Raw genomic sequence first — 26,004 nt, 5'->3', positions numbered from 1 at the left:
CAAAAATAACTAGGGATGAAGTAGTGGAGAGGCCAGTGGTTCTTTTGAGTTGTGACTTAATGAAGACATGGACCTGGATAGGTTGGATTGGTATGAGTGTATTCATATGAGACGAATCCACATAACCACCCGTGGTGTTTGAGATGACGCATTCAATAGGTTGACAGAGGCTGTGAAATTATTACCATATTCAATGTCAGCTTTTCTCCCCAGCTTTCTAGGTGGTGGCAGTTGGACTTCGTCATGCATTTTTCATAAAAAAGGGATTATGCAACACATGTTAGAACATGATCATCACAAAGGCTGAACAAGGCCTCTCAATAGCCACAGTTTAGTTGATGATACAACAGCAACAAGCCTTGTCCCAAGTAAATGGGATCAGCTACATGGATTATTGCCTTCCAATCAGCTTTGTTTAAGGCCATTCTAGATATAAGGCCTAAGCTATGCATATCTTTTCTCACCACTTCTCCTAAGTTGATGATATTTGTCCGTGAATGTATTTGATTAATTTACTGCTTTAAGCAACCTATTTCTGCATTTAAATTTTATCAATGTGATGTACATTTATGTTGTATTGTTTTTGTCACAGAGCCTTGCACATGATGCATACCCCAACCTCCCTCCTCACCTTGATGGCTTTACAGTTGATAGTCTGAAGAAATCTCCTTCCTCATAAGTGGAACTTTGAGAGCGATGATGAAAGAAGGAATGATGTTGTTGGTTGAGTCCTATTAGGAGTTCAATTCTGTTAGAGTTTTAGTTTCTGTAATTTTCTAATATCTTTTATGTAACTGTCATTTTTCCACTTTATTATAAATAAAAGGCTTAAGATCACACTGATCGATTAAGTCATTCTTCCACAATCGTTTTTCTCAATAGATGTCCATGTTGATCACACGATATTCAGTTAACATAGAACCTACAAATTTACATCGATCTAAGTAAATTTTATTTATGTATATGGTGTTTGTGGTTAAGAAATTCAGCAATTTTACCTAGCTTGTGACACTGGTACCTGGTTTATTATAATACTGACACTACCCCGAAAATGAAAGAAAATGATTTAAGGGTAGAAAACCGAGTTTCTCCCATGATAAACAGGTCATTATATTTGATAAAGTAAACCATGATTTTAGGAGCCTTGTACCATGACAGAAGATGAGAATATTCGGGTAGTTGGATTTGGTGTTTCCTCCCACACAGTGAGGCCATACCATGATGAACTGTTGACACATCTGTTCTTGAACATGGCAGTCAGAAGAACAAACAAGGGGGGGGTACCCTACTGCAACACTGATCAAATCTTGGTTCAATCATCATATGACTCAAGGGTGTCATCGACAGGTTACCAAAATGAAAATGTGTCATCAACAGATTTACTAATGTATTCTCCTTGTTTTATTGAATTTTCGTTCACAACCTGAAGAACACCTGAGTTGAATGAGGTGAGTTTAATCATTTGTTAAAGTTTGTTCTGTAGGTGAGGTCCTCTTGACTCCATTTTGTCAGACAGATGCTGTACTGTGGGTTTTGGTGGTGTTACTAAAATTGCCACAGGGTTGATGCCGGAGCCCTGAATCAGTAACATGTGAATTGAGAGCCCCATTCATAACCAATGTGGTCGTACCTCAGTTGCCCCCCCCCCCCCTTCTGATATGCACTGTTGTGTAGGCAGGGGTGGTGCAAATGGATCCACATCTCCCATAGAATCTCCATGTATCTATTAGGTGAACTCGATTGGCAGCACTGACTTGGGCTCCTTTATGAGCTTCACAACCTCAGAACGTGAGGCCTGTGAAAGTGAAACCTTCTCACTGGAAACTGTAACTGAGACCAGGAACAAAGAGTTTCCCAACCTGCCAAGCTGATGCACTATATTAATTTTCAAGCATGCTTGTAATTTGATCAAAAAAAGAAGGGGTTGGGGGGGAAGCACATGGTTGTAATCAAGTCCTCCCTTGACAGGGTTTTTCTTGCCTGATGCCCTGATTTAGCCTTATAGGATTGTGTTGGCTTTTTTTTTGTTTTCTTTTCTTGACTAGGCCCTGATTTGAACCTTTTGAAAAACAAACAAAATGTATGTGTAATGACGCGAAGAAGAATTGACCTCTTGACCTCTTATTATTAGTTGAAAAATATTGGTGCTTGTCAACTAAGCTAAGCTAATCCATTGAAATTGTTGGTTGGTTATTTGAATGGTCGATAAGACAGGCCGAGAGCTGAACCCAAATCCTATCCAATCTTGCTAAAACCAGTTATTTTGTAATCCAAACCCGCCTTCTAGGTTAAAGTCGAAGTCGCGGATCTCAGCCTCAAGGCGACTTTGTATTGATTTGGGCCGATTGGGTTTTATTGAGTATCCAAGTCCAGGATCCGGATCCGGCTTACTATGGTCCAACCCGGTTGAGAAAAGGGAACACTTTGATGGGAAGTTATCCGATACACAACGGTCGTGGCTTCCCAGAAAATAAAGCCATCTGGTCCAGCTGCCCGATTGATCCTTTTTTATATATCTTTAGCTTTTTGGTTTGAGGTAGAAGTAGTAGATTTTTCGTCTCTAGCTTAAGAAACCGGAGCACTTAAGCTAGAGAGCATTTGATTCAATGACGTAACACTTAGCTGACACTGCTACACAGAAGAAGTGGAAGTGGCAGGAAATCTTGAATTCGGAAGAAGAAGAAGAAGAAGGGATGAATTGAATGGATTTTTCTCTCCTGCAGAAAATGGAGAATCTCATATCCGGAGCCATCTGCTTTCAGGGTTGAAACTTGAAACAGCTGAACAGGGTTGCGCCTTCAACTTAATTTGATTTTGTTTCCGACGATTATGAGGAATCTGAGATGGGCAATGGACGCTGGATTTTGGGATCTGGACATGTCCACTCCAAGGGCTCTTGATGGCGTCGCACGCCCTGTTCCTGGAGACCCTCTGCCATTAGGTCTGTCGAGAGGAACCAGGCTCTCGAGGCCTAAGCAGGTAGACTTTATACAACGCTTCATCTATTTGCCTTTCGTTCCTTCTTACATTGGTGATCCTACTAGTACCAACCATGGATTGTCTCTGCAACGCGTCCTCACCTTCCCTTTGCGTGAAAACTGGTATGTCTTCCTTTTCGAAAGACCCTTCCATTTCCTACATTCCTTTTTCGTTTTATTACGAATGCCTGGTTGTTGCATTTTCTTCTATATTTTCGTCCCCAACCCCAAAATCAGTGTAGGGTGTTAATTGAGTCGTGAACTAATAATGGTGGAGCTCTTCCACTGAAAATTTTGGATTATCTCATAGAAGAATGCAAACAAAGAATGATAATAATAATAATAATAATTTTCATTTTCATTTCATTCTTATTCTCATTTGAAAACCAAATACTCGAGGTTTTAGCTACTTAAGTTGCTTCTTAAAGCCCCATTTCATTCTTTTGGGTGCAAGGGAAGCTATGTATTAGATTTTGAATCTAAGAGGAAGGAAATACATCCTTTATCTGTGGTCACATTGCTCTGTTGCATCTTAATAGACCAGATGCTGCAGGGGGAGGGGGAGGTAGGGACGATATACAGAAGCTAATCTCAGTGATATGCTGTATATTGTTCGACAACAAATCTGCACAATGGTTGGACTCGCAGAAGAAAAATTGTTGGCAAGGATTCTTCACTTGGAAGTTGGAATGACTACAGATTGGTCGAGATTGCACCATTTGGCTGGTCCTGCCTTGTAGAAATGTCCAAATCCATGGCACTTAACTGGTTCATACGGTAGGGTGTGGCAGGTGTTTGGAGACTGGAGAAAATATGTAGTTTGGTCGTTGCAAATTCAGTATACAGAAAATATGTAGTTTGGAAGTTTGTAGACAAAAAATCAATCTGCCAATTTGGTTGCAATGCTCAATTATAATCACATTTTGTAGTAAGTAGTTCTGATCTTGTTAAATTGATTTCTGGGTTTTGAAGTTGTGCAGGTTTGCTACTCTGTTGGGCCAGCTGAATTTGCACAAATTAATATCTTCTGTGAAGGAGTGCCAGTCAAACAACACCCAGAACTCGTCATGGTTGAAAAGCATGTGGAGAAGCCTTTGCAGTAAATCCGTATATGCTCGTGGCTTGTGCTCAGAATTCCTGATCACACCTGACAGTACATTACTTGTGAGCTCAGATACACATGGTGAAGAGAATAGATCACGGAATAAGGCAGTTTTTTATCATAAGGCAAGCGCCTAAACCAATTTTTAGTGTGAATACCTGTTAGATCCATTTTGATTCCTCCCCCCCCCCCCCCCCACACACCCACACACACAAAACAAAAAAAAAAGAGTAAACAAATAAAAGAAAACAAAAATACAAAAATAATACAACTTGACCACAAGAAAATTTTTCTTTGTCGGTGCATGTGTGGTTATCCTGTTAAATTTAATAATCTTGGTGGTTTTACTTATCTGTTCTAGTGTATGCTGCATGGCTCTGTTTGTCTGCAGTTCCCATGGCATGATTTAACTGTTGAAGCAGTATGGCCTGAACTGTTTGTGGACAAGACTGGTACATATTGGGATGTGCCGTTATTGATGGCAATAGATCTGGCTTCTCTTCCTTCCGACTCTGGCTTCAGCAATCACTTCAGCCTACATTATAATGGAGGGGAGCCCAAGCAATATGGTGGTGATCAGGTCAATCAGATACCTCCTACATTACTCCCTGGGATTTGTCTCAAACATGCCTTCTCTATCAAAAGAGATGTGGACATCTGGAGAAGTAAAGCAGGCAAATTGAAAATGGTGCAACCATATGACATATTCCTGTCAGATCCTCATGTTTCTGCATCAGGAATCATTGGTAAGATGCTGCGTCTCTAGTTTGTTTTAATCAGTTTTCAGAGGGATGTATTCTTACGGGGCTGCAGCTTCATAGTTGATGAATTGGATAGAATAATTAAGTCATGATAATGATGATGGGAAAAAGTGGTCATCCTTGCTTGTGCTGACTAAACCTGAAGTTTAGGCAAGAGCTGCTGACACCAGTGTTTTGGAGATCTCAAGTGTACCCCCTCTCGAGAAGAAAGTGTTTCCTCCTTTCTATGTCATCTCTATTTTCATGCGTAGACCTTCTGCTTACTTCTTAAGTCATGCTTCCATGATAAATTCAGTTCACATGTTAAAGAAATACAATTAATCAGTTGGTTAGGATCATTTAGCGAGGTGATTTAGAGTATGAGTTATTTACTTTGCTTGGATTGGAGGTAGCATATGTTAGCATCCCAACCTTTTAGCATCCCAAAATCATATTTTAATATAAAAAATACAAGCATCCAAAGATTGTTTAGTTAATACAAGCTTCCAGTGTGCCTCATTGTGTCCAACCTTTTATGCTGACGCTGGATCCCACATTTAATGTCACTAAGCGTCTAAATTTTTGACAAACAGGTACTGTAGTTACTGCATCATTTGGAGAGAATTCTGTGAGATCACAAGGAAAAGATGCAGTGCTGGGTCCTGGGGGCTTCAGTCTGTACTCCCCCTGGAAAAAGTCTGCCCTTTTGGCAGATTTATTCGCATCTGTTTCCTATACAGCTCAGCATGGCCACTTCCAGAGACTCTTCTTGGATCTTACCCGGTTGCATGCGCGCCTGGATTTCCCGTCAGGTTCAAAATTTGTAGTTGGGGCTGCACATGTGGCACAAGATCTCTACCGTTCTCAAACGCCTGATTTGGAAGCAATTCAAGCAATTTGCCCAGATGTCACCCTTTCTCTTCAACAACAGGTACACATTTTTTCCCCCTGAAAATGGGTCTAAGTTACAACATGGATTGAGATTGAAGTATCATGGCACCAAAATCAAATCAAATTTCTGGCATTTGTCCTGTGCTGGGCATTTAAGTAATGGCAAATGTTATTGTATCGATAATTGTGCTAACAGTTGTTAATTATTGGAAGTGCCATTGTCTGGACACTTTGTGAAATGTAGGATTTGCAATTTTTTCTCGTCACTGTTAGAGTTATTTCTCTTAAACATTATTTATTTGGACCTTTTTCTTTATGTGCTTATATTTTATCAGTGACAAATTCATTCACAGATAGAATGACAAATAGTAACAATTTAAAAAGGCAGGAGAAAGATATCTCTCAGGAAAACATTAAGTGGCCAACCATACAATCACTCTGAATGTCTACTATCAGTAATTCAGTATTATATTAATAAATAAATAAAATAAAAAATAAAAACCCTAAATGCTTCTGACTTTGCCAAGCCAAATTTAGTCATGAAACACCACCAGAGGTGTAAGTGTGTAACTACCAGAAACTTGAAACACCAGAACTGAGAGAGAGAAGATGGGACTGTCCAAGGGGAATGAATTGAGCTAGCAGAACCGCCTTTGTGACTATACTTATGTAGAACCAGAGTACAAAGAAAGGAGTCTAATCCTACTAGGAATCACAAAGTGGAAACTTAGTTACTTTAGGAAATCAGATGAGGACTAGGACTAGGCTAATCATTGACTAACTGGGTCTGGCTAATCAGAGATTAACTAGGACCAAACAGAGAAGGAGACAGATAGGAAGGAATTTTGATTAGAATGAGGAATATCGAGATACCCTAGTAGTCCTATGTGCTTGATACTCCTTACCAAAAGGCACTTCTTTAATTAGGAGATGCCATTAGGTGATCCTATTGATTAACCACTGCTGAATGGTGAATGCCTTGAGAATTATTCTCGTTGACAAATGTGCCTTCATAATTTCTTTCCTGTTTAGTAGGGACATCAAGGGAAATACCTCTATTAACCTTCTGGACCACTGCAAGGTTAATCAGTTTTGGCAGCAAGAATGTTATTTCTGAATATAGGCAGGAGAGGGGAAATAATATAACACCTGAAATGGTGTTAATGAGAGAATCTGCCTCAACCACTTAGCTAACCAATCTGAGTTTTCCTTGTGAAGTTTACGACAAACTAAACCCCTTCTTTTGTGGTTCTAGACTGAATCAGCTTAATTCTTGAACAACTCCGATGACTGAATATGATTTCTTGCATTTATTTTGGATTTACTTCTAATGGAGTAGCTTGGCCTTATGAGGATCCTAACAAATCATCATATGATGGTGTTATGAAGAGAGGAGGGTGGACTGAGATCATTGGATATAAAGCAACCATTTTGGTTGCAGACTTCTTTTTTGTCTGCTGGTACTTGTGGTGCGCTTTAACTTGCCTCTGTTATGGGTGGCGGCGTGGCGCAAATAGAATGCAATTTAATTGATTGGCCAGCATTTACCTGGCTGACGTGTCGATTTTTTGGCATCTTGTATACCATGGATGAAGTCAAAATTTGTGAGGGGTGCAACTTTTGATATCTGTCAGTTATAAGTCTATGCTTATACTGTTTTTTAATTGTTTCATTGTTGACTTGGCTTATTTGAGAGAACCATTTGGGGTATTTGCCCTGTTGTGTTGCAGATTGCGGGGCCACTTAGTGTTCGAGTTGATTCAAGGTTTGAATTGGATTTGAAAAACGGAGGCTGGCATGCTCATGTACATGAGTCAGTTTATGCAGTTGAATTTGCATTACAAGTTCTCGGTTCAGCAAAGGCTGTGCTATGGTATTCCACAAAACATCGAGAGGCCATGGTTGAACTCCGTTTCTTTGAGACATAAACAGAAAACCAGGTATGTTTTCCTTTCATTAACCACCATCAATGATGCAGCATTGCATCCTCGTTCTAGAAATTCCAAAGACTCAATTTCTTAAACAAAGACACGAGTGTTTCTCATGGCTCCTACTTAAGTTGTGCCAAAATTCTTGACTGCCCACTTAAGTGGTAAACCTTTCAGACTGCTCACACTTACCATTTTGCAAAATATCAAGTTATCCACAGTTAGTTTTTGACCAACGCTTTTAACTTTTCAAACTTTCGTTGTGAATGGACAACAATATCCCTCGCTTAAGTGGGCGCCATGAAAAAACTCTAAAAACATTACATCCATACATCATTTTCGCATATTCTTTGATATCTTTTACCTTTACTTGTTCCCACAATTTATTTTTAGTAGGAGGTGTTAAATTTGGTCCATAGTTCTGAGGAACCATGGAGATTGTACTTGTGGGAAACATTAGAACCTTGGAGTGTTTTCCTATGAAGTGGAATTCTTTTGATTTTTTTGAGCTTCAAATTGTATTTACATTCTTTCTCAAGTTCACAATTTAACTTGTGATATGAAAAAAAGAAATTTCTTTCTTCTTTTTTTTTCAGGTGAAAACCATGCCAAGGCTTCTGAAGGCAAGCTGGCCTCAAAAGGGTTCTCCAGTTGAACCTTGGTTCAACCACAAAGAAGGTTAAATGGGTGTAGTAATTTGTGGAATGGTGAACACCAGGGCTCTATATAGGTATACATCTCAGAATTTCATTCCAATTGGAGCTGGCAAATCAAATATCAAAAACTAAGGACCACAGTTTCGATGGATGCCCAAAAAATTTGTCATAGAAAAAAAATTTGAGTGATTGAAGAACATACGCTAGGATGTATGTCACTGAATTTTTGTCTTGTGAGTAACATGGAGCATTTGTAACTTTATCCTGGTACCGAGAAAAAGTTGTAGAATCTTTCACCAAAAAAGCACCATTCCTGTCCAAAGCATTTGTGGATCATATAGGTAAGGGTTTATTTAAATAAGGATAAATGACAGTTTTTTTTTTTGGTAATGACAGTTACCTTGCTGAATAATACATAGATCACTATTCATGTTATACCCCTTTTTTATGGTTGATGTTTCCTTATCTTCGGTCTTCTGGCTTTAATTATTTTATTTAATAGAGTACCTTTGAGTTCTTGACCAAACAAATATTATATCACTTCTTGCTTGAAATCAATTCTCTCCATTTAAGTGGAATGAAATTAAAGAAGTTTAAACGAAAATTGAGACTAATTTTTTTAATTTGGATAAAAAATAATTATAAATTATTTAGGGCCAGTTTGGTTATTTGAGTCTGAAATTTTCAAAAATCTAGAGATTTCAATTCTAGATATTTCAAATCAATGGAGTTATAATTCATAGAATTAACTGTTGGTTAGCCAAAATATTTGGAATAAAATCTGTAGATTCATCTTAAAAAAACATTTATGAATGGTTCAAATGTTTAGCGCTTTTATAGTATGGCTGAAATCTCTGGATTTTATCTCATACCCATAAATCTATAAATTCACGTTTTTAGTGTAAAAAGGTGAATACCTAGATTTTATGAATCCAAAAATTCACAAGACCAAACGACTATAAATCTCTGATTTATGACTGAATTCATTTAACTAAATGGACTCTTTGGCAATTTATTTGTTAAATTGGTAAGTATTGTCTATAATGAATTATAAAATAATAAATATATTTGGTAGGTGTTTATTATATATATATATTTTGGTAGGTGAATGGTTGTAAATAGTTTTATAATATTTCTTTAATGAGATGTAAGCTGGTTAAGGAATCTAGCAGAGAAATATGTTGGTTGGAAGGAACTTGTTTTCTAGTATATGAGAGTAAATGATGTTTTCATTTATGTTTTTAGGTTACATGAGCCCATGGTCACTAAAAATAAGTTCACACCAACCATCAAAATTTAAAAATTTATTCAAAAATAAGAATGAAAATTGTTTTTTTTTTTTTTTTTTTTTTAACCTCTTTGGTGGGCTTGTGGTACTTTGTTTGCGAGTGGGGGTGAAACTGCAGCAGGGTCTGGATAAGAAAAAAATCTGCAACACGGCACAGATTTTTCAGAATCATTCGTGCCGTTTCTCTGTTCGCCGCGTGGGAAAAGTGGAAAACCCGAAATAGAAAGAAAGAGTTGTTGAGATGACAGTGGCAGGTATGTTGATGTTATTATCATTGACAATTAAAGGGATATGTTCAGTGACATTAGTAGATAACAGCAATTATCTATTTATTAATACTAATACCATCTGATCCCCAATTTGGCGAATCCTGAACCCTGACCACCAATGGGAATGAAGGAGGTGGTAAAACCAGTTCCATAGCTTAATGAAGCTGGTTTGGATATACCTTCAACAGTTCAACTTCAAGGCACATGACTAAACCAGAGTAAAACCATCACTAATTTGGGTTTCGCAGTGGGGAGCTTCCATCATTTTGATGGCCTCCCTTCTGCAAATTTTTCCCCAGCCCAAAATGGTCTGATTCTCCTTGCGTTTTAGGTGAAAACGAAGATGTCTTCTTCTCCTTCAGGATTCTCCAGAGAAACAATTGAGGAAACAGAGATCGTCCCATCATCCTCCTCCTCCTCCTCTTTCAGAGAATTTAGGCCAATAGACGGCCGTAACAAGAACGCCGGTGGTTTCCATCGCTGCAAGACCGCCCCTGCTTTAGCAGTTGTGCGAGATCGCAGGCAGCACCAAACCCAGATGCAGAAACCTCAAGATTCCAGTTCCATCATCATCAGCCAATCATTCTTGTTCCTCATCATCTATCTCTCTGTGGGCATCTTAATCTATTTCTTCAACCGAGACTACTTCTCAGGTCATGAAACCCATCCCATCGTCGACGCTTTCTACTTCTGCATCGTCACCATGTGCACCATCGGCTATGGAGATATCGCACCCTTGACCCCAGCCACCAAATTGTTCGCATGCGCCTTCGTACTCGTGGGTTTTGGTTTCATAGACATTTTGTTAAGTGGGATGGTAAATTACGTGCTGGATTTGCAGGAGAACATGATCTGGACCAGCATCCGCGCTGGTGCCGGTTCTGGAAAAGACGCCGGCGCCAGCGCCCGTGCCGGGGGATTTTCGGCTAAGAAGTACATTTTTGACATGGCCAAGGGGAGAATGCGAATAAGGATGAAGGTGGGTCTTGCACTTGGGGTTGTTGCTTCGTGCATTGGCACTGGAACTATGATCTTGCATTTCGTGGAGGATTTGGGGTGGATCGATTCTGTTTATTTGTCTGTCATGTCAGTTACCACCGTTGGCTACGGCGATAGGGCCTTCAAGACTTTGCCTGGGAGGTTGTTCGCCTCTGTTTGGCTTCTCTTCTCAACACTGGCAGTGGCAAGAGCGTTTCTATTCTTGGCTGAGGCAAGGATTGACAAGAGACACCGTAGAATCACCAATTGGGTTTTACAGCGTGACATCACTGTTGAGGATTTGCTTGCCGCAGATGTCAATCACCATGGATTCATCAGGTTGGTTGCTGCCTTATATTCTTATTCCTTCCTATTATATATGACAAGTAATCTGTCTGCATTTTCTATCTTTCGTTAAATTTTGATTTTGATTGGGAGCTTATGTTTGGTCTATGAAAATTCATCATGGAGCTAACTACGACTCAACAGACTGTATCTATAGAATGCTTGAAATTGAATGTTACTGGTTAGTTTTTGTGGGTTTCCTACCCATTAATGTTAGCCTGAAGAAGAAGAAGAATAGGAGGAAAAAATAGACATGTTATTGGTTAGTTTTTGTGGGTTTCCTACCTATTAATGTTAGCCTGAAGAAGAAGAAGAATCGGAGGAAGAAATGGACAGACATTTTATGAACCTGCTAGAGCCAAGGCCCCTTATGATGAGTATTCACTAAGATTGTCTAAATTTTGACCCACAAATCCACAACACTTGATAATACACTGAACCATCAGTCTGGTATTAGGTCCATCAGGTAAGATCTAATGGAGAGATGTTTTAATGTTTAATTGTGTTGATTGTGAATGATTGAATCTTACCCATCAACACTATGTTCGATATTTTCCTGAACCATTCGTCATAATCAATTTGTCGCCCATCCATCAGTGTTGAATCAACTATGACCTAGGTTCTCTCCAAGATGGTAACAACTGATTTAGCAGATAAGCTTGCCATGTTTGGATGTTTTTGTTGCCTTCGGGTTTTTCTGTAACCTAAGGTATATTCAAGAATTCTATGTTCATAATTATCATCTCTTGTGCACAATGGGTGAGGATTACTACATTCATTTGCGGTCATAGATCTTTTGATCTATGGATGATTTCCCCTTAGTATTCCTGGTTCCTTCTGATTGTGTGTGAAGGTACTTCCTTCCAAGTTGCACATCACTATGCCAAGTGAAATATAATGCCTTTCACTGTTTGCCACTTGATGGTACGTGGGTTAAGGCATTATAATAGAGGATGCCCAAAAAAATTAAAAGATCAGACTCTGATCCGAAGTCTCTTGTAAATTCGCCAGAATACCATCCAACAGAGATGGATATAAAACTTCCCATATGGTTGCAGACCATACAGCTAGTGGGGCAAAAACTTTCTCCCTGTATCTACTTGTTTTTAATTGAAATTGTTCCAATGTGATTGGTCTTTGCTCGACCCTCTGTTACAGTGAAGCATTATACCTCGATTGGCATTGTAATGGGGAAGAAAACAAATAAAGTGTTATCCAGACCATGTGTTTGATTTATTAAGTGTTCAGTTTTTATTTGCTGAAAGGAGTTTTATCCTATTCTATATGTTCTTTTCCTAATTTTTTTGATCAAATGTTTTTTTTCCTTATGAAAAATTTCAGTAAATCAGAGTATGTTATTTACAAGCTCAAAGAGATGGGAAGGATAGGGGAGAAAGATATATTGCAGATCTGCAATCAGTTCAGAAAGCTTGATCCCAACAATTCAGGGAAGATAACACTCCCTGATCTCCTGGAGAATTATAGATGACAAGGATAACTGAGAAAACATTTGTGGAGCAGGATTTCATCATGAATGTGGAACACCAAGTCTCAAAGTTCAGGTAAGGAAGTGAAAAAGGCCTCTCAGAAGAATGAATGATCATACAGAGGGATGCATGTCAAATGCAAAACAGTTGTCAAAGACAGAGAGAATATATGATTGAATTAAGCTCTAGTGCTTGAAAAATGCCTGATTTAGATCAATAATCAATAACCTCATCAGCTGTTTATGAGGCAAAAGAATGACATATGAACGAAAATTAATTCCTGCCACAAACTTGTACTATCTTCCCAGTCCAATCTTACCGGCTAGAACTGTCTTTCTGAATTATACCTGGTTGGTTTGAAGAAAGATCAGACCAGTTTTGCACAATTTTTGGAGATTCTACTTTGTTTGGAAAAGCCAACAGTTCGAAAACACCTTTTTTTTTCTTTCTTCGGGGGGGGGGGGGTAGCCAACAGTTCGGAAAGACTGAAATAAATAAATAAACTTAGTATGGCCAAAAGTGATATAAAATTACTGTTTTTTCTTCACAAGATTTGCTGTTCTTTCAGTTGATCTATGAACTAAAAACTGTCATGCACCAAGGGGTTACGGGTGTCAATACTACCTTGTTGATTCAGACCGGCCCAAACCTGTCCTGAGTCTAGCCCTATTTTTTCTATTCAATGGGCGGGCTTGGATTACAAAAATAATCAGTATATTTAGACAAATTTTACATTCCCAAATCAACAATTTAATCCTGTATGTGTAAAAAACAAAAATTGATTGTGTATGCTCTCTCTTCAGACTGTATCCCTCCAATTGCCGCTCAAGAGACTCCAAGAATCTAAGATTCTAAGATTCCATCCATCTTTCTTGATTCTAGTATATACTTATTTTTTTTTTTCCCTTGGTTCTGTTTCTCAATGTTGGAACCATATGTGGTAGTTTGTGTGTGAGTTCTGGATCAGAAGTAAATCAAGGAATTGTGATATCTCAAGATTGGTTGCTGAAATGGAGGTTCAAACAACTTGGCAGTAGTTGTGGTTGACACGGATGGAGCCTGCGACAAAGGTAGTCACTTTCAAAGGGGAGTCGAGCTTCTATTCTTTGGGACCAAACAGGCAGCTTTATTGTCGCTCAAATGAAGCTCTGCCACAGCCTCTCAGTCACTGCAGTGGAACTAGAAGCAGTAAGAGATGGTTTGATGAAGGACCAGTTCAACTGTCTTGATTGGGTGTGCTCAAGTTTAATACAAGAGATACATTAACTCAGATGCAATTTTGTCTATCTGGATTTTCGTTTTACGTACAGGGATTTTAATATGTTAGCAGACTATTTAGTTAGAGCTGCTGAGCCTTTTGGTTTTGATAGAGTCTGGTGGCATATACCACCTTCTTGTTTTATTGACAACTCTTTTATCTCTGTCAGACATGTTAGTTTCACGAAGATGGCAATGATACAGTAGGGCAACCCGATTCTATCAAGGCTAATCCAGGCCAATCCGATCCTTTCCGACCATATCAAGGTTAATCAAGGCAGGCTGGATTGGATCAGCCCCTGTCAAGGTCAGTTTAGGGTTGGAGATTTTTAAACCAGACAAAGTTGGGTAGGATTTGTGTTTCAATTTCAGCCTTTAGGGTAAGGTTAAGGCTTAAGGTTGGCTCAACCCAACCCGGCCGGTTGACACTCTACCAAAAGGCAGTCACAAAAATTAAAAAAAAATCTTTATTAAAGAATTAATTAAAAAGAGAAAAGAAAATCTCTTTCCATTTTTGTTAGGACTCAGAAACCAAGAAATAGAAGCGAAACAAAGCTGTTAAATCTTTCAGCTGTGTAAGTTTGTGAAATTGCTTGGGTCATGCGTAGGACCCAAGCAAGACCCCTAAGTTTGTAGTGAAGGAGAAATCAATCAACTTAAGAAGCGTAATTAACTTGCTGGTTGAAGCTTAGAAGGGATTCAACCTAGCATTCCTCTTCATGGGAATTAGAAAGCCATCCAAGAAGTATGAAGTTATTACTTCATCAATTTTAGTTATTACTCCCAAAGGAAAAATAAATAAAAGGTGAATGCCTTCTAGCATAAAAATTAGTTAAATGTTTTTTTCCTTTATATCGGTGACGTGCCACCTTGCTTGTGGGTCCGTAGCAATGTTCAATGACATGCCACTTATGTATAATTCTTTTTATTTGGATAATGTGATGGCAAATGACCCTTTTTGAATTATGTGAAACAAGACAAAGGTACAACTTTTTGCCGAATGTTGCCCATTTTGGTGAACACTTAACCCAAACAAGGGAAATATTTGAGATTGCAAAATATCGCCGATATTTCGCGGTATATCCCGAATCAACCGATATATCGGGAAAATCTCAAGTTTTTGTGATGTTTTGGCAATTTCTTGAGTGTTTTAGGCATTTTCTTTCACAACTTCGATAGTAGAATTTTCAATGGTCAATGGACAATCTTACCAATTGTATCCCAATGATTCAAGACTTAAAAGGTAATGTGCCATATGTGGTTAGGTAAAAACATATACATGAAAAAATTTATGAAAACAATTTAAATTATGAATAGATAATTTTCAAGGTCAACAAGTCAACTTCCAAGTATATCCAAATGATTTAGGCCTAAGAAGGTAATATGTTAAATGTGACTAGGAATGAGAATTAATATGGAAGAATTTATAAGAAATAATTCAAATTTATCGGCGAGATTTCGCTCTTTCAGCCGATTTGGCAGGTGGTGAACCGGTGATATGGAACGAGATTTTGTTCCTTAGACAGGACTCCACTTCCAATAACAAAAATGAACCAAATTCTAACTTGGCCACTTAAGTGGCAATGTTACAGGTTGTCCAATATGGTGAACTTGGAATAGTACTAAGTTACCCACTCTTACTTTTCCATTAACTTTGAGATTGAAATGACCATTTTGTCCATGGGTAAAGTGAAATATAAGGTTTTTTGTTTTTTGTTTTTTTTGTTTTTTTTATTATTTTTTTTTTTTAGTTTTACACAACATTAAATTTTCAAATTTATGGAAAAAAAAATCTCCATGTGGGCCTCAATATCATAATTCATTGTGTGGTCCAATCCCATCCAGCTTTGAAAATATTATGGAAAATGTTTGCAACGATCTTTAAGCTCAGGCAAGTAGAGAGAAGAACTCAGTTGCTTTAAGCTCTCTAAGTCTTTCTTCTCTTTCAAGCTCAAACTGAAACTTTCGATATCTTGATCCCCATTTGTTATTGTATGGTTGTCGATTCGTAGAGCCAAGGAATCTCCGGCGGAGAGAAGATATTTATAAGCCAGATCTAGGTTGAAAGTTGTGAGCCACTTGCATTGCTTCACCTTAGGCTTCTTCACCTTTGACAATAGAGGTTTGTATTTTCTTCACGTTTCTCCATTATATATTAAGAGGAAGAGCATATATATCCACCAAAGGTGTATCAACACGGAAAGGTGGGGTTCCAACTTATTATGTAATAGAGAAATATAAAGAGAACATAAATAGGTAGAGATTGACATAAATGTCAATTGTGGTCAAAGATGTAGGAGGTTATTTCCAAAATTTATCTTATGAGTCGATAATAATAAAATACTTTTTACAAAAAAAAAAAAAAACAATATTAAGTAAAATTTTCTAATATTTTTAACAAAATCTTATGCAAAGGAGCAATCATGTATTTCAATATAAACATGGCCAACAGGGAATCACAGTCGTCAAGTGAGATCCACAAATTTTCGCACCAAACATAAGCCAATATGATTTGACACGCAGTTTTGAATTTGAATTTTTTGATTAGGTTGTAAGTTTCAAATGTGGATGTAGATATATATATATATATATATATATATATATATATATATGTATGTTAGACTAAATAGATGTAATGTGCTTGTATGTTTTTTTATTCTTATGATTATGATGAGTCAAAACCTACCCAGCCTTTAGATCCCTAAGGATGAACCTGCAAAACAAGGTTAGCTGTGGCCCGACCGTGGGGTCAAGAGGCCACCTTCGAAGGCTAAGTCAATTAAATAACTGATCACAAAACTCTAGCGAGTTGTAGAGCATAAATTGAATATGAGAGTAAAGGAAACGATTTAAATACGCTATTTGTTTATATAGGTTTTACGTCTTGTTTCGGTCATGATCATTCTTGGTGGCCGTCAAATTGTAGGGTTTTCACCTTCTTCAAGAGTAGTTACTTAACTTGGCACGATCCCACTTTCGTTGATGAAAGTTACCTATTATGACTTTGTCACGTATCCCGAAATCCTCAGGCCATGTTACGTCCATAACGGTTAAGTCATTCAACTTCACACAATTGTTGAGACTTGGTCAAGACCGGTCTCGATTAGTCTGTGGCAGCTGCCAACCGGGTTTGATGACTCGATCGTGGCTCGACCGGGTTATGATTACCCGACCGCGGTTCAATTGGGTTCGGTAATATTTTATCTTCATCTGATTAATACACCGAAAGTTTTATCTAAAAAAATAAAAATAAAACTATCTTTGTTGTAATAACATGTGTCCTCCCGGTCTCAATGAAAAACTCAATCCAATGTCCTAAAAAAAGAAAAAGAAAAGAAAGAAAAGAAAGAAGAGTTGATTTCATGTACTCATTCGTTTTTTTGTTTGATTTTTTTCCATTAATTATTCACCTAATTTTTGCCTTCTCTGTTAAAAAGTTAATTTAATTTGTAAAATTATAAATACTTTCGTTTTTGTTAAAAAAACAAAAAGAACAAAAAGAGAGTTTATTAATACACCCGTTTAAAAATTCGAATAAAACATCCTTACCGATTCCCCCCTTTTTTATGTTTTAATTAATTAGTTAATTTATTTTATATTATTATTATTATTATATTTACAAGCGTAAATCGCAAGCGAAGTTCAAACGACTCCATTAACCCGCTTAAATACCCATTACCCACTACGCGTTAATATTTTTTTCTAATTTTCCTCCTTTTTGAGTAAAATTGTAGTTAGCGTTAATAAAAAGCTACGCGTTTGTATTCCCAAAAAAAAAAAAAAAAAAAAAAACTACGCGTTGGAAGTTAGAACGCCTCATCCCGCGCAAACCAAGTATAAATACGACTTCACTCTGCAAATGTTTACTGTTCGTCTGCTTCGTTCTCTTTCATTTTCACTCGGAAGCGATGGGTTCTCCGATCTCGATCGTCTTATACTGTAATCTCAATAATTTTGCGGAAAACATTTGACAAATGCTAGGAGAGTGGTCTCGATCCAACCAACGCAGTCGCCTTAAATTCGGATGGGAGTTAGAGCGATCGTTTCAGTCTCGTTAGTGCGATCGTTTCAGTCTTAACCTATATCGGTTAATTATCGGCATCGAGCACGGTAATTTACGAAGCTTACGACGTCTTGAAGTTTGCTGGTGGCTTATTCAATGCAGAGTTGGCCGACATTGTCGCCGGATGGAGTAGAGGTAAGTCGAAAAAGGTTATTGATTCGAGATTACTGCTGATATTTTTAGGGTTAAGAATGAACATGGGGATGGTGATGAGTTGGTGCAGATATGCGATATTATTGTTATATATTTGCTGCTTTTTGGTAGGATCAGAGATGCTCTTTGCCCATTATCAACTTTATTGTATTATATGTCCGATGTGATTTATGGTTATTAAGTTTTCCATTTTAAGAAAAATCATGCAAATTTCTTACACAACTTTTGGTATCTTCTATAATTGGGGATTTTCTTCGATAACATGCACATTTCTGAGAGAATATAACAATTCCAGGTGTTTTTTTTGTTTATATCTGCATATCTGAGTGTTGGAAGCATCTGTAGAGTTGGGAGCAGGCCAGTGATGTATGTCGTTGGGTTGTGTTCAATGGCTACAGAATCTTCACTATGGTTGGTGAAGTTATGGTGTAAATTATCTTTTGTGACGGTGTTTCTCATCTCTATTGATTAGAGTATCACCATGGCTTGTCAAGAAGTTTGAGGAGGCAACTTTGGCAGGTGTAAGGACATTTTAGGCTAAAGGGTCCTGACTTAGCTTTATGCTACAGAAACCCTTTTACAGGCAAGATAGCTGGGTATTAATAATGATCAGAATAGGGAAGTTTAATGCCAACAACTCAGAATATAAAAAAATATTCCCAAATGCAGTTACAGTATGTGGCTGTATAGTGGAAGTCTTAACAACTCTTTTAGAACCTTCCAATGGTTCAATGTCTAGATAGATAGGTAGCTGGATAAAAATTTATTCCTTAGAAATTTCAGATATAGCTGCCATTAAGAATAGGAAAACTAGAGACCTTGACAAGGCAGGATTGGCACATAAATGGCAAGTTGCTAGGTAAGAATGCAAAAGTACCCTAGAGATTCAATGATTAAATGCATAAACATTTCCACTTTATAGTTCCAGCAATACCTCAGATCCAATGTCTTATATGCTTTTTTTGATTCTATAAGGTTGAAGGTGCATCTCCGCCCTGAGTGTTGCCCTTCTCGATTTCGACACTTGATTTTAATCCCAATTCTATTCTTGTGCTTATGATTGTATTATTTTATAAGGTTGTTGAGGGTGTGTCTCCACATTGAGATTCACCCTCCTAAATATTGACACCTGATATCAATCATAATTCTGTTCTTTTCCTTGGGATTACACTTATGAGGTTGAGGTGTGTCTCCATCTTTGATTAGTTGTCTCAAATTTTGGCACATGGTTTTTATCATAATTTATGTTTTTCCTTTAAATTTTTCTTGTCCCATAAGGTTGAGGATGCATCTCTACCTTTAGATTCTCTCTCTCGATTTTGACACTTGATTTCAATGATAATTCTATTTTTCCCGTGTGATTGTACTATATTATAAAGTTGATGATGCTTTTCTAGTTTGAGAGGTGCCCTTATCAATTTTAACACATGATTTCAATAATAATACTATTCCTAGCCCTGTGATTGTACTTCTTCTATACAGTTAAAGGTGCATCTTTGCTTTGAGTGTTGCCCACCTTGATTTTGACACTTGATTGTATTATTTTATAAGGTTGATGGTGTGTCTCTACCTCAAGATTTGCCTTTTCAATTTTCACACCTGAGTTCAAACATAATTCTATTAGTAGCCTTGTGATTATACTTCTATGAGTTTGAGGGGTGACACTTTTGACGCTTGATTTCAATCATAATTCAATTCTTGTTCTTATGATTTAACTTATTCTATAAAGCTGAGGGTGTGTTTACACCTTGAGATTTGCCTTCGTCGATTTTGACACTTGATTTCAATCATTATTCTATTCCTACCCTTATAATTTTATTCTTATAGTATTCATGCCTTTGTGATTGATCCTATACATTTAAAGAGTGCGTCTCCACCTTGAGATTCTCCCTCCTCTATTTTGGCACTTGATTTCAAACACAATTTTATTTTTGTTGTTATGATGATACTCATCCATTACGGTTAGAGGGTGTGTCTCCACCTTGAGATTGACCTTCATTGATCTTGACGAATGGTTTCAATAATACTCTATTTCTGTCTCGTGATTATGCTTATTGAGTTGAGGGTGCGTCTCTATCTTGTGATTAGCCTTCTTCAATTTTGGCATTTGATTTTTGTCATAATTTATTCCTTTCCTTGTGATTGTACTTGTCCTATAAGGTTGAAGATGAATTCCCACATTTTGATTCTCCCTCTCAATTTTGACGCTAGACTTCATTGATAATTTTATTCTTTCCCTCGTAATTGTACTATACTATAAGGTTGAGGGTACTTCCCACCTTGAGAGTTCACTCTTTGATTTTAACACTGGATTTCAATTGTAAGTCTATTCCTGGCCTTCTAATTGTGCTTATTCTATACGATTGAATATGCATCTCCACCTTAAGTGTTGCCTTCCTCGATTCTAACATTTGTTTTGAAGCATAATTATAATTCCTTAGTTGTTGATTGTATTATCCTATAAGTTCGACGTTGCATCCCCACCTTGTGATTCGCCGTCCTCAATTTTGATACCTAATTTCAGTTATGATTCTTTCCTCTCCTAGTGCGTATACTTATCCTACATGGTTGAGGGTGCATCTCCACCATGAGATTCTCCCTCCTTAATTTTTACATCTAATTTCAATCATAATTCTATTTCTGTCAATCTGTCCTTGTAATTATACTTGTACTATAGGGTTAAGGATGTGTCTCAACCTTGAGATTTTCCCTCCTCGATTTTGACACTAGATTTCAATCATAATTCTATTCCTTTGCTTGTAATTTATACTTATATTATCATGCTTTTGTCATTCTATTTATCCTATGTGTTTTAAGCGTAAGTCTCCACCTTGAGATTCTCCCTCAATTTTTACACTTGATTGCAAACATAATTCTATTTCTGCTATTGTGATGGTTTTTCTAGTACCGTGTGTCTCCATCTTGAGATTCACCAAAATCAATTTTGATAGTTGATTTCAATCATAATTCTATTCATGCCCTTGTGATTATACTTATAAGGATAAGGATGCATCTCCATCTTGTGATTAATAGTCTTCAATTTTGACATATGGTTCATATCATAATTTATGCCTTTTATTGTAATTGTACTTATCCTATAAGGTTGAGGGGGAGTCTCCACCTTAAGATTTTCCCTCTCTAAATTGACCTTCCATTTAATTGATAATTATATTTTTGGCCTTGTGATTGTACTATCCTATAAAGCTGAGGGTGCTTCTTCATCTCAAGAGTTGACATCCTTAATTTTAATGCTTGACTTCAATCATAACTCTATTCTTCGCCTTGTGATTGTACTTATTTTGTAAGGTTGAATGTGCATCTCGGCCTTGAGTGTTGCCGTTCTCGATTTTAACACTTGATTTTAATAGTAATTCTATTCTTGTGCTTTTGATTGTATTATTCTAGAAGGTTTAGCGTGTGTTTCCGCCTTGAGATTCACCATCCTAAATTTTGACTTCTGATATCAATCATAATTTTATTCCTACGAATCCTACCCTCATTGATTATATGTATAAGGTTATGGTGTGTCTCCATCTTGTGCGTCTCCATCTTCAATTTTTACACATGATTTCTATTATAATTTATGCCTTTCCTTATGACTGTACTTGTTTTATAAGGTTGAGGGTGCGTCTCTACCTTGATATTTCACTCTCGATTTTGACACTTGATTTCAATGATAATTCAATTACTGCCCTCTTGATTGTATTATCCTATAAAGGTTAGGTTGCTTCTCCACCTTAAGAGTTGCCTTGCTTGATTTTAATACTTGATTTTAATCATAATTCTATTCTTTGCCTCTTGATTAAAGTTATTTTATATGGTTGAAGGCATCTCCTCCTTTTGTGTTGGCCTCCTTGATTTTAACCCTTGATTTCAATCATAATTCTATTCTTGTCTTATGATTTTAACTTTTATGGTTGAAGGTACATCTCCACCTTGAGATTACTCCTCCCCAATTTAGACACTTGATCTCAGTCACAATTTTTTTGTTGTCCTTTTGCTTATACTTATCCTATGCGGTTGAGGGTGCGTTCTGCCATGCGATTCACTCTCCTTAGTATTCACATATGATTTCAATAATAATTCTAATTCTGTCATTGTGATTATACTAATTTTATAAGCTGGAGGGTGCCTCCACCTTCACATTCGCCCTCCTCGATTTTTACACTTGATTTGAATCATAATTCTAGTCCTATCCTTGTAATTTATACTTACAACATTTATGCCCTTATGAGTGTACTTATCATATATGGTTAAAGTCATGTCTCCACCTTAATATTTGCTACCTAGATTTTGGCACTTCGTTTCAAACATAAGGTTTAAGGGTGCGTCTCCACCATGAGATTCACCTTCTTCTATTTTGACAAATGATTTCCATCATAATTTTGTTCATGCCCTCATGATTATATTAATAAGGTTTTAGGGTGCATCTCCATCTTGTGATTAGCCCTCTTCAATTCTAACACATGATTTCTATAATAATTTTATGCTTTCACTTGTGGTTGTACCTGTCCTATATGGTTGAAGGTGTGTATCCGCCTTAAGATTCTCCCTCTTGCTTTTGAAACTTAATTTTAATGATAATTCAATTCTTGCCCTCGTGATTATACTCTCTTATAAAGTTGATGTTTCTTCTCCACTTTATGAGTTGCCCTGCGCGATTTTAACACTTGATTTAAATCAATTTTCCATTCCTTGTCTTGTGATTGTACTTATTCTATAAGTTGAAAGTGCATCTTCGCGTTGAGTGTCGCCCTCCTCGATTTTGCCACTTGGTTTCAATCATGATTCTGTTCTTGTACTTATGATTCTATTATTGTACAAGGTTAAACGTGTGTCTCCACGTTGATAGTTGTCCTCCTAAATATTAACTCCTGGTATCAATCATAATTCTATTATTGTCTTTGTGATTATACTTATAAGGTTGAGGGTGCATGTCATCTTTATGATTAGCCATGTTCAATTTTGACACATGAGACATAATTTTTGCCTTTCCTTATGATTGTACTAGTCCTATATGGTTGAGGGTGCATCTCCACTTTGAGATCATTCCTCTTGAAGTTGACATTTGATTTCAATGATAATTCTATTCTTGCCCTCGTGATTGTACTGTCCTATAAGATTGAGGGTGGTGCTCCACTTTGAGAGTTGGCCAACTTGATTTTAACTTTTGATTTTAATCATAATTCTATTCCTAGCCATGTTATTGTATTATTCAATATGGTTGAGAGTGTGTCTCCACCTTGTGATTCGCCCTACTCAATTTTGATACTTGATTTCCATCATTATTCTGTTCTTGTCCTGGTGATTATACTTATACTATGTGGTTGATGGGTTGTTTGCACCTTAAGATTCACCCTCCTCAACTTTGACACCTAAGATCAATCATAATTCTATTATTGTACTTTTGATTATATTTATTCTATAAGGTTGAGGTTGTGTCTACACCTTCAGATTTTCCTTCCTCGATTTTGACACTTGATTTCCTTTGTAATTCTATTCCTACCCTTGTATTTTATACTTATAGTGTTCTTGCCCTTTTGATTGTACTTATCCTATATGATTAAATGGGTGGTCTCCACCTTGAGATTCTCCCTTCTCCATTTTGACACTTGATTTCAAGCCTAATTCTATTTTTGTTGTTGTGATGGTACTTATCCTATAAGGTTAAAAGTTGCGTCTCCACCTTGAGATTCATATTCGTTGATTTTCATAAATGATTTCAATCTTAATTCTATTCTTGCCCTCGTGATTATACTTATATGGTTGACGGTGCATCTCCATTTTGTGATTAGCCGTTTTATATTTTGGCATATGATTTCCTGCATAACGTATGCCTTTCCTTGTGATTGTACTTGTCTTATAAGGTTGAGTGTTGCCCTCTTTGATTTTGACACTTGATTTCAATCATTATTCTATTCTTTCCTTATTGATTGTATTATTTTATAAGATTGAGGGTGTCCCAACCTTGAGATTCGCCCTCTTAAATAATGACACCTAATATCAACTATAATTCTATTCATGTCCTACAATTTTACTTATTTCATAAGGGTTAGGGTGTGTCTCCACCTTGAGGTTCACCCTCCTCAATTTTGACACATGATTTTAATCATAATTCTATTTTTACCTTTGTAGTTTATACTTATGGTATTCATCTCCTTGTGATTGTACTCATGCTTTTACACTTGGTTTCAAACTTAATTATATTTCTGCTGTTGTGCTACTTATCCTATAGGGTTGGAGGTTGGGCCTCCACCTTAAGATTCATCTTCATCAATTTTTGTAAATGATTTCAATCATAATTCTATTCCTTCCCTTATGATTATTTATAAAGTTGTGGGTGGCTCTTGTTCTTGTGATTAGTCATCTTAAATTTTCGCAGATGATTTTTGTCATAATTTATACCTTTTCTTGTGATTGTACTTCTCCTATAAGGTTGCGGGTGCGTCTCCAGCTTGAGATTTTTCCTCTCAATTTTGATTTCATTGATAATTCTATTCCTGTCTCATGATTATACTATCCTATAAGCTCAAGGGATCTTCTCCTCTTTGAGAGGTACCCTCTTAATTTGTAACACTTGATTTCAATCGAAATTATATTCCTGGCCTTGTGATTGTACTTATTTTATATGATTGGTGGTGGATCATCAGCTTTTGAATCACTCTTCTAAATTTTGATACCTGATTACAATCATAATTCTGTTTTTGTGCTTTTGCTTATACTTATGCTATACGGTTGAGGGCCTGTCTCCACCTTGAGATTCGCCCTCCTCAACTTTGACACTTGAATTCAATCATAATCTATTCATGTCCTCATGATTGTACTTATTCTATAAGGTTGTGGGTGTGTATGCATCTTGAGATTCGCCCTCCTCACTTTTGAATCATAATTCAATTCTTGTTCTTTTGATTTTACTTATTCTAGAAGGTTGAGGGTGTGTCTACACCTTCATATTCGCCTTCCTCGATTTGGCACTTGATTTCAATCATACTTCTATTCATACCGTTGTAATTTATTCTTAGTGTCATGCCTTTGTGATTGAACTTGTCCTATACATTTAAAGAGTGTGTCTCCACCTTGAGATTCTCCCTCCTTGATTTTGACATTTGATTTCTAGCCTAGTTTTATTCCTACTATTGTGTGTCTCCATCTTGAGATTCACCAAAATTATTTTTGACAGTTGATTTCAATCATAATTCTATTCATACCCTTGTGATTATACTTATAAGGATAAGGATGCATCTCCATCTTATGATCAGCAGTCTTCAATTATGACATATGGTTCATATCCTAATTTATGTTTTTTCTTATTATTGTACTTATCCTATAAGGTTGAGGGGGTATCTCCACCTTAAGATTTTGCCTCTCTAATTTGACCCTTCATTTCAATGATAATTATATTTTTGGCCTTGTGATTCTACTATCCTAAAAAGTTGAGGGTGCTTCTTCATCTTAAGAGTTACCATCCTCGATTTTAATGCTTGATTTCAATTGTAACTATATTCCTTGCCTTGTGATTGTACTTATTTTGTAAGGTTGAATGTGCATCTCAGCTTTGAGTGTTCCCCTTCTCGATTTTAACACTTGTTTTTAATAATAAAATCAAGTTGAGGGTGCATCTCCACTTTGAGATCATTCCTCTTGATGTTGACATTTGATTTCAATGATAATTCTATTCTTGCCCTTGTGACTGTACTGTCATATAAGATTAAGGGTGGTGCTCCACCTTGAGAGCTGGCCTCCTCGATTTTAACTTTTGAGTTTAATCATATTTCCATTCCTAGCCATGTGATGGTACTTATTCTATATGGTTGAGGGTCTTACTCTTGTAATTTACACTTATAGTATTCATGCCTTTGTGTTTGTACT

General features: G+C 36.9%; 3 protein-coding genes and 1 long non-coding RNA gene across 5 annotated transcripts in view; all 4 read left to right on the top strand.

Moving 5' to 3' along the window:
• The window catches only part of LOC149008633 (HAD-superfamily hydrolase, subfamily IG, 5'-nucleotidase), a 57,170-nt gene extending 55,920 nt beyond the window's left edge, over nt 1-1,250 (top strand). The window contains exon 17 of one of the 2 annotated variants that reach the window (XM_089166422.1): nt 593-1,250. In XM_089166422.1, coding sequence (XP_089022548.1) covers nt 593-679 — 87 coding nt within the window. In that variant the 3' untranslated portion in view covers nt 680-1,250. The remainder of the gene's footprint in view (nt 1-592) is intronic. The other variant, XM_089166421.1, reaches the window with a different exon arrangement.
• Nucleotides 1,251-2,519: 1,269 nt separating this feature from the next.
• Nucleotides 2,520-8,848, top strand: PDE320 (pigment defective 320). The gene is made up of 6 exons (XM_089166708.1): nt 2,520-3,101; nt 3,959-4,205; nt 4,472-4,826; nt 5,414-5,751; nt 7,442-7,651; nt 8,236-8,848. The coding sequence occupies exons 1-5, from the start codon at nt 2,830-2,832 to the stop codon at nt 7,637-7,639; spliced, it is 1,410 nt and encodes a 469-aa protein (XP_089022834.1). The 5' UTR covers nt 2,520-2,829; the 3' UTR covers nt 7,640-7,651; nt 8,236-8,848.
• An 850-nt stretch (nt 8,849-9,698) lies between these two features.
• LOC149008631 (two-pore potassium channel 5-like) lies at nt 9,699-13,108 on the top strand. The gene is made up of 2 exons (XM_089166967.1): nt 9,699-11,169; nt 12,517-13,108. The coding sequence occupies exons 1-2, from the start codon at nt 10,196-10,198 to the stop codon at nt 12,662-12,664; spliced, it is 1,122 nt and encodes a 373-aa protein (XP_089023093.1). The 5' UTR covers nt 9,699-10,195; the 3' UTR covers nt 12,665-13,108.
• A 4,615-nt stretch (nt 13,109-17,723) lies between these two features.
• The window catches only part of LOC149008630 (uncharacterized), a 60,462-nt gene continuing 52,181 nt past the window's right edge, over nt 17,724-26,004 (top strand). Inside the window, exon 1 of the long non-coding RNA XR_016174968.1 lies at nt 17,724-18,117. This is a non-coding gene — a long non-coding RNA (uncharacterized LOC149008630). The remainder of the gene's footprint in view (nt 18,118-26,004) is intronic.

The sequence above is a fragment of the Hakea prostrata genome, chromosome 8 (assembly GCF_041222555.1).
Source record: "Hakea prostrata isolate BN-2017 chromosome 8, UWA_Hpros_2, whole genome shotgun sequence".
Classification (NCBI taxonomy): Eukaryota; Viridiplantae; Streptophyta; class Magnoliopsida; order Proteales; family Proteaceae; genus Hakea; species Hakea prostrata.
Note: the sequence above shows the minus strand (reverse complement) of the source record. Positions and strands in the feature narration are given on the sequence as shown.

Excerpts from the sequence above, each read along its gene's own strand:
- PDE320 (XM_089166708.1), top strand. The coding sequence starts at position 2,830 with ATGAGGAATCTGAGATGGGCAATGGACGCTGGATTTTGGGATCTGGAC. Across the intron at positions 3,102-3,958 it reads TTCCCTTTGCGTGAAAACTG|GTTTGCTACTCTGTTGGGCC; the intron begins GTATGTCTTCCT and ends GAAGTTGTGCAG. Across the intron at positions 4,827-5,413 it reads TTCTGCATCAGGAATCATTG|GTACTGTAGTTACTGCATCA; the intron begins GTAAGATGCTGC and ends TTTGACAAACAG.
- LOC149008631 (XM_089166967.1), top strand. The coding sequence starts at position 10,196 with ATGTCTTCTTCTCCTTCAGGATTCTCCAGAGAAACAATTGAGGAAACA. Across the intron at positions 11,170-12,516 it reads AATCACCATGGATTCATCAG|TAAATCAGAGTATGTTATTT; the intron begins GTTGGTTGCTGC and ends GAAAAATTTCAG.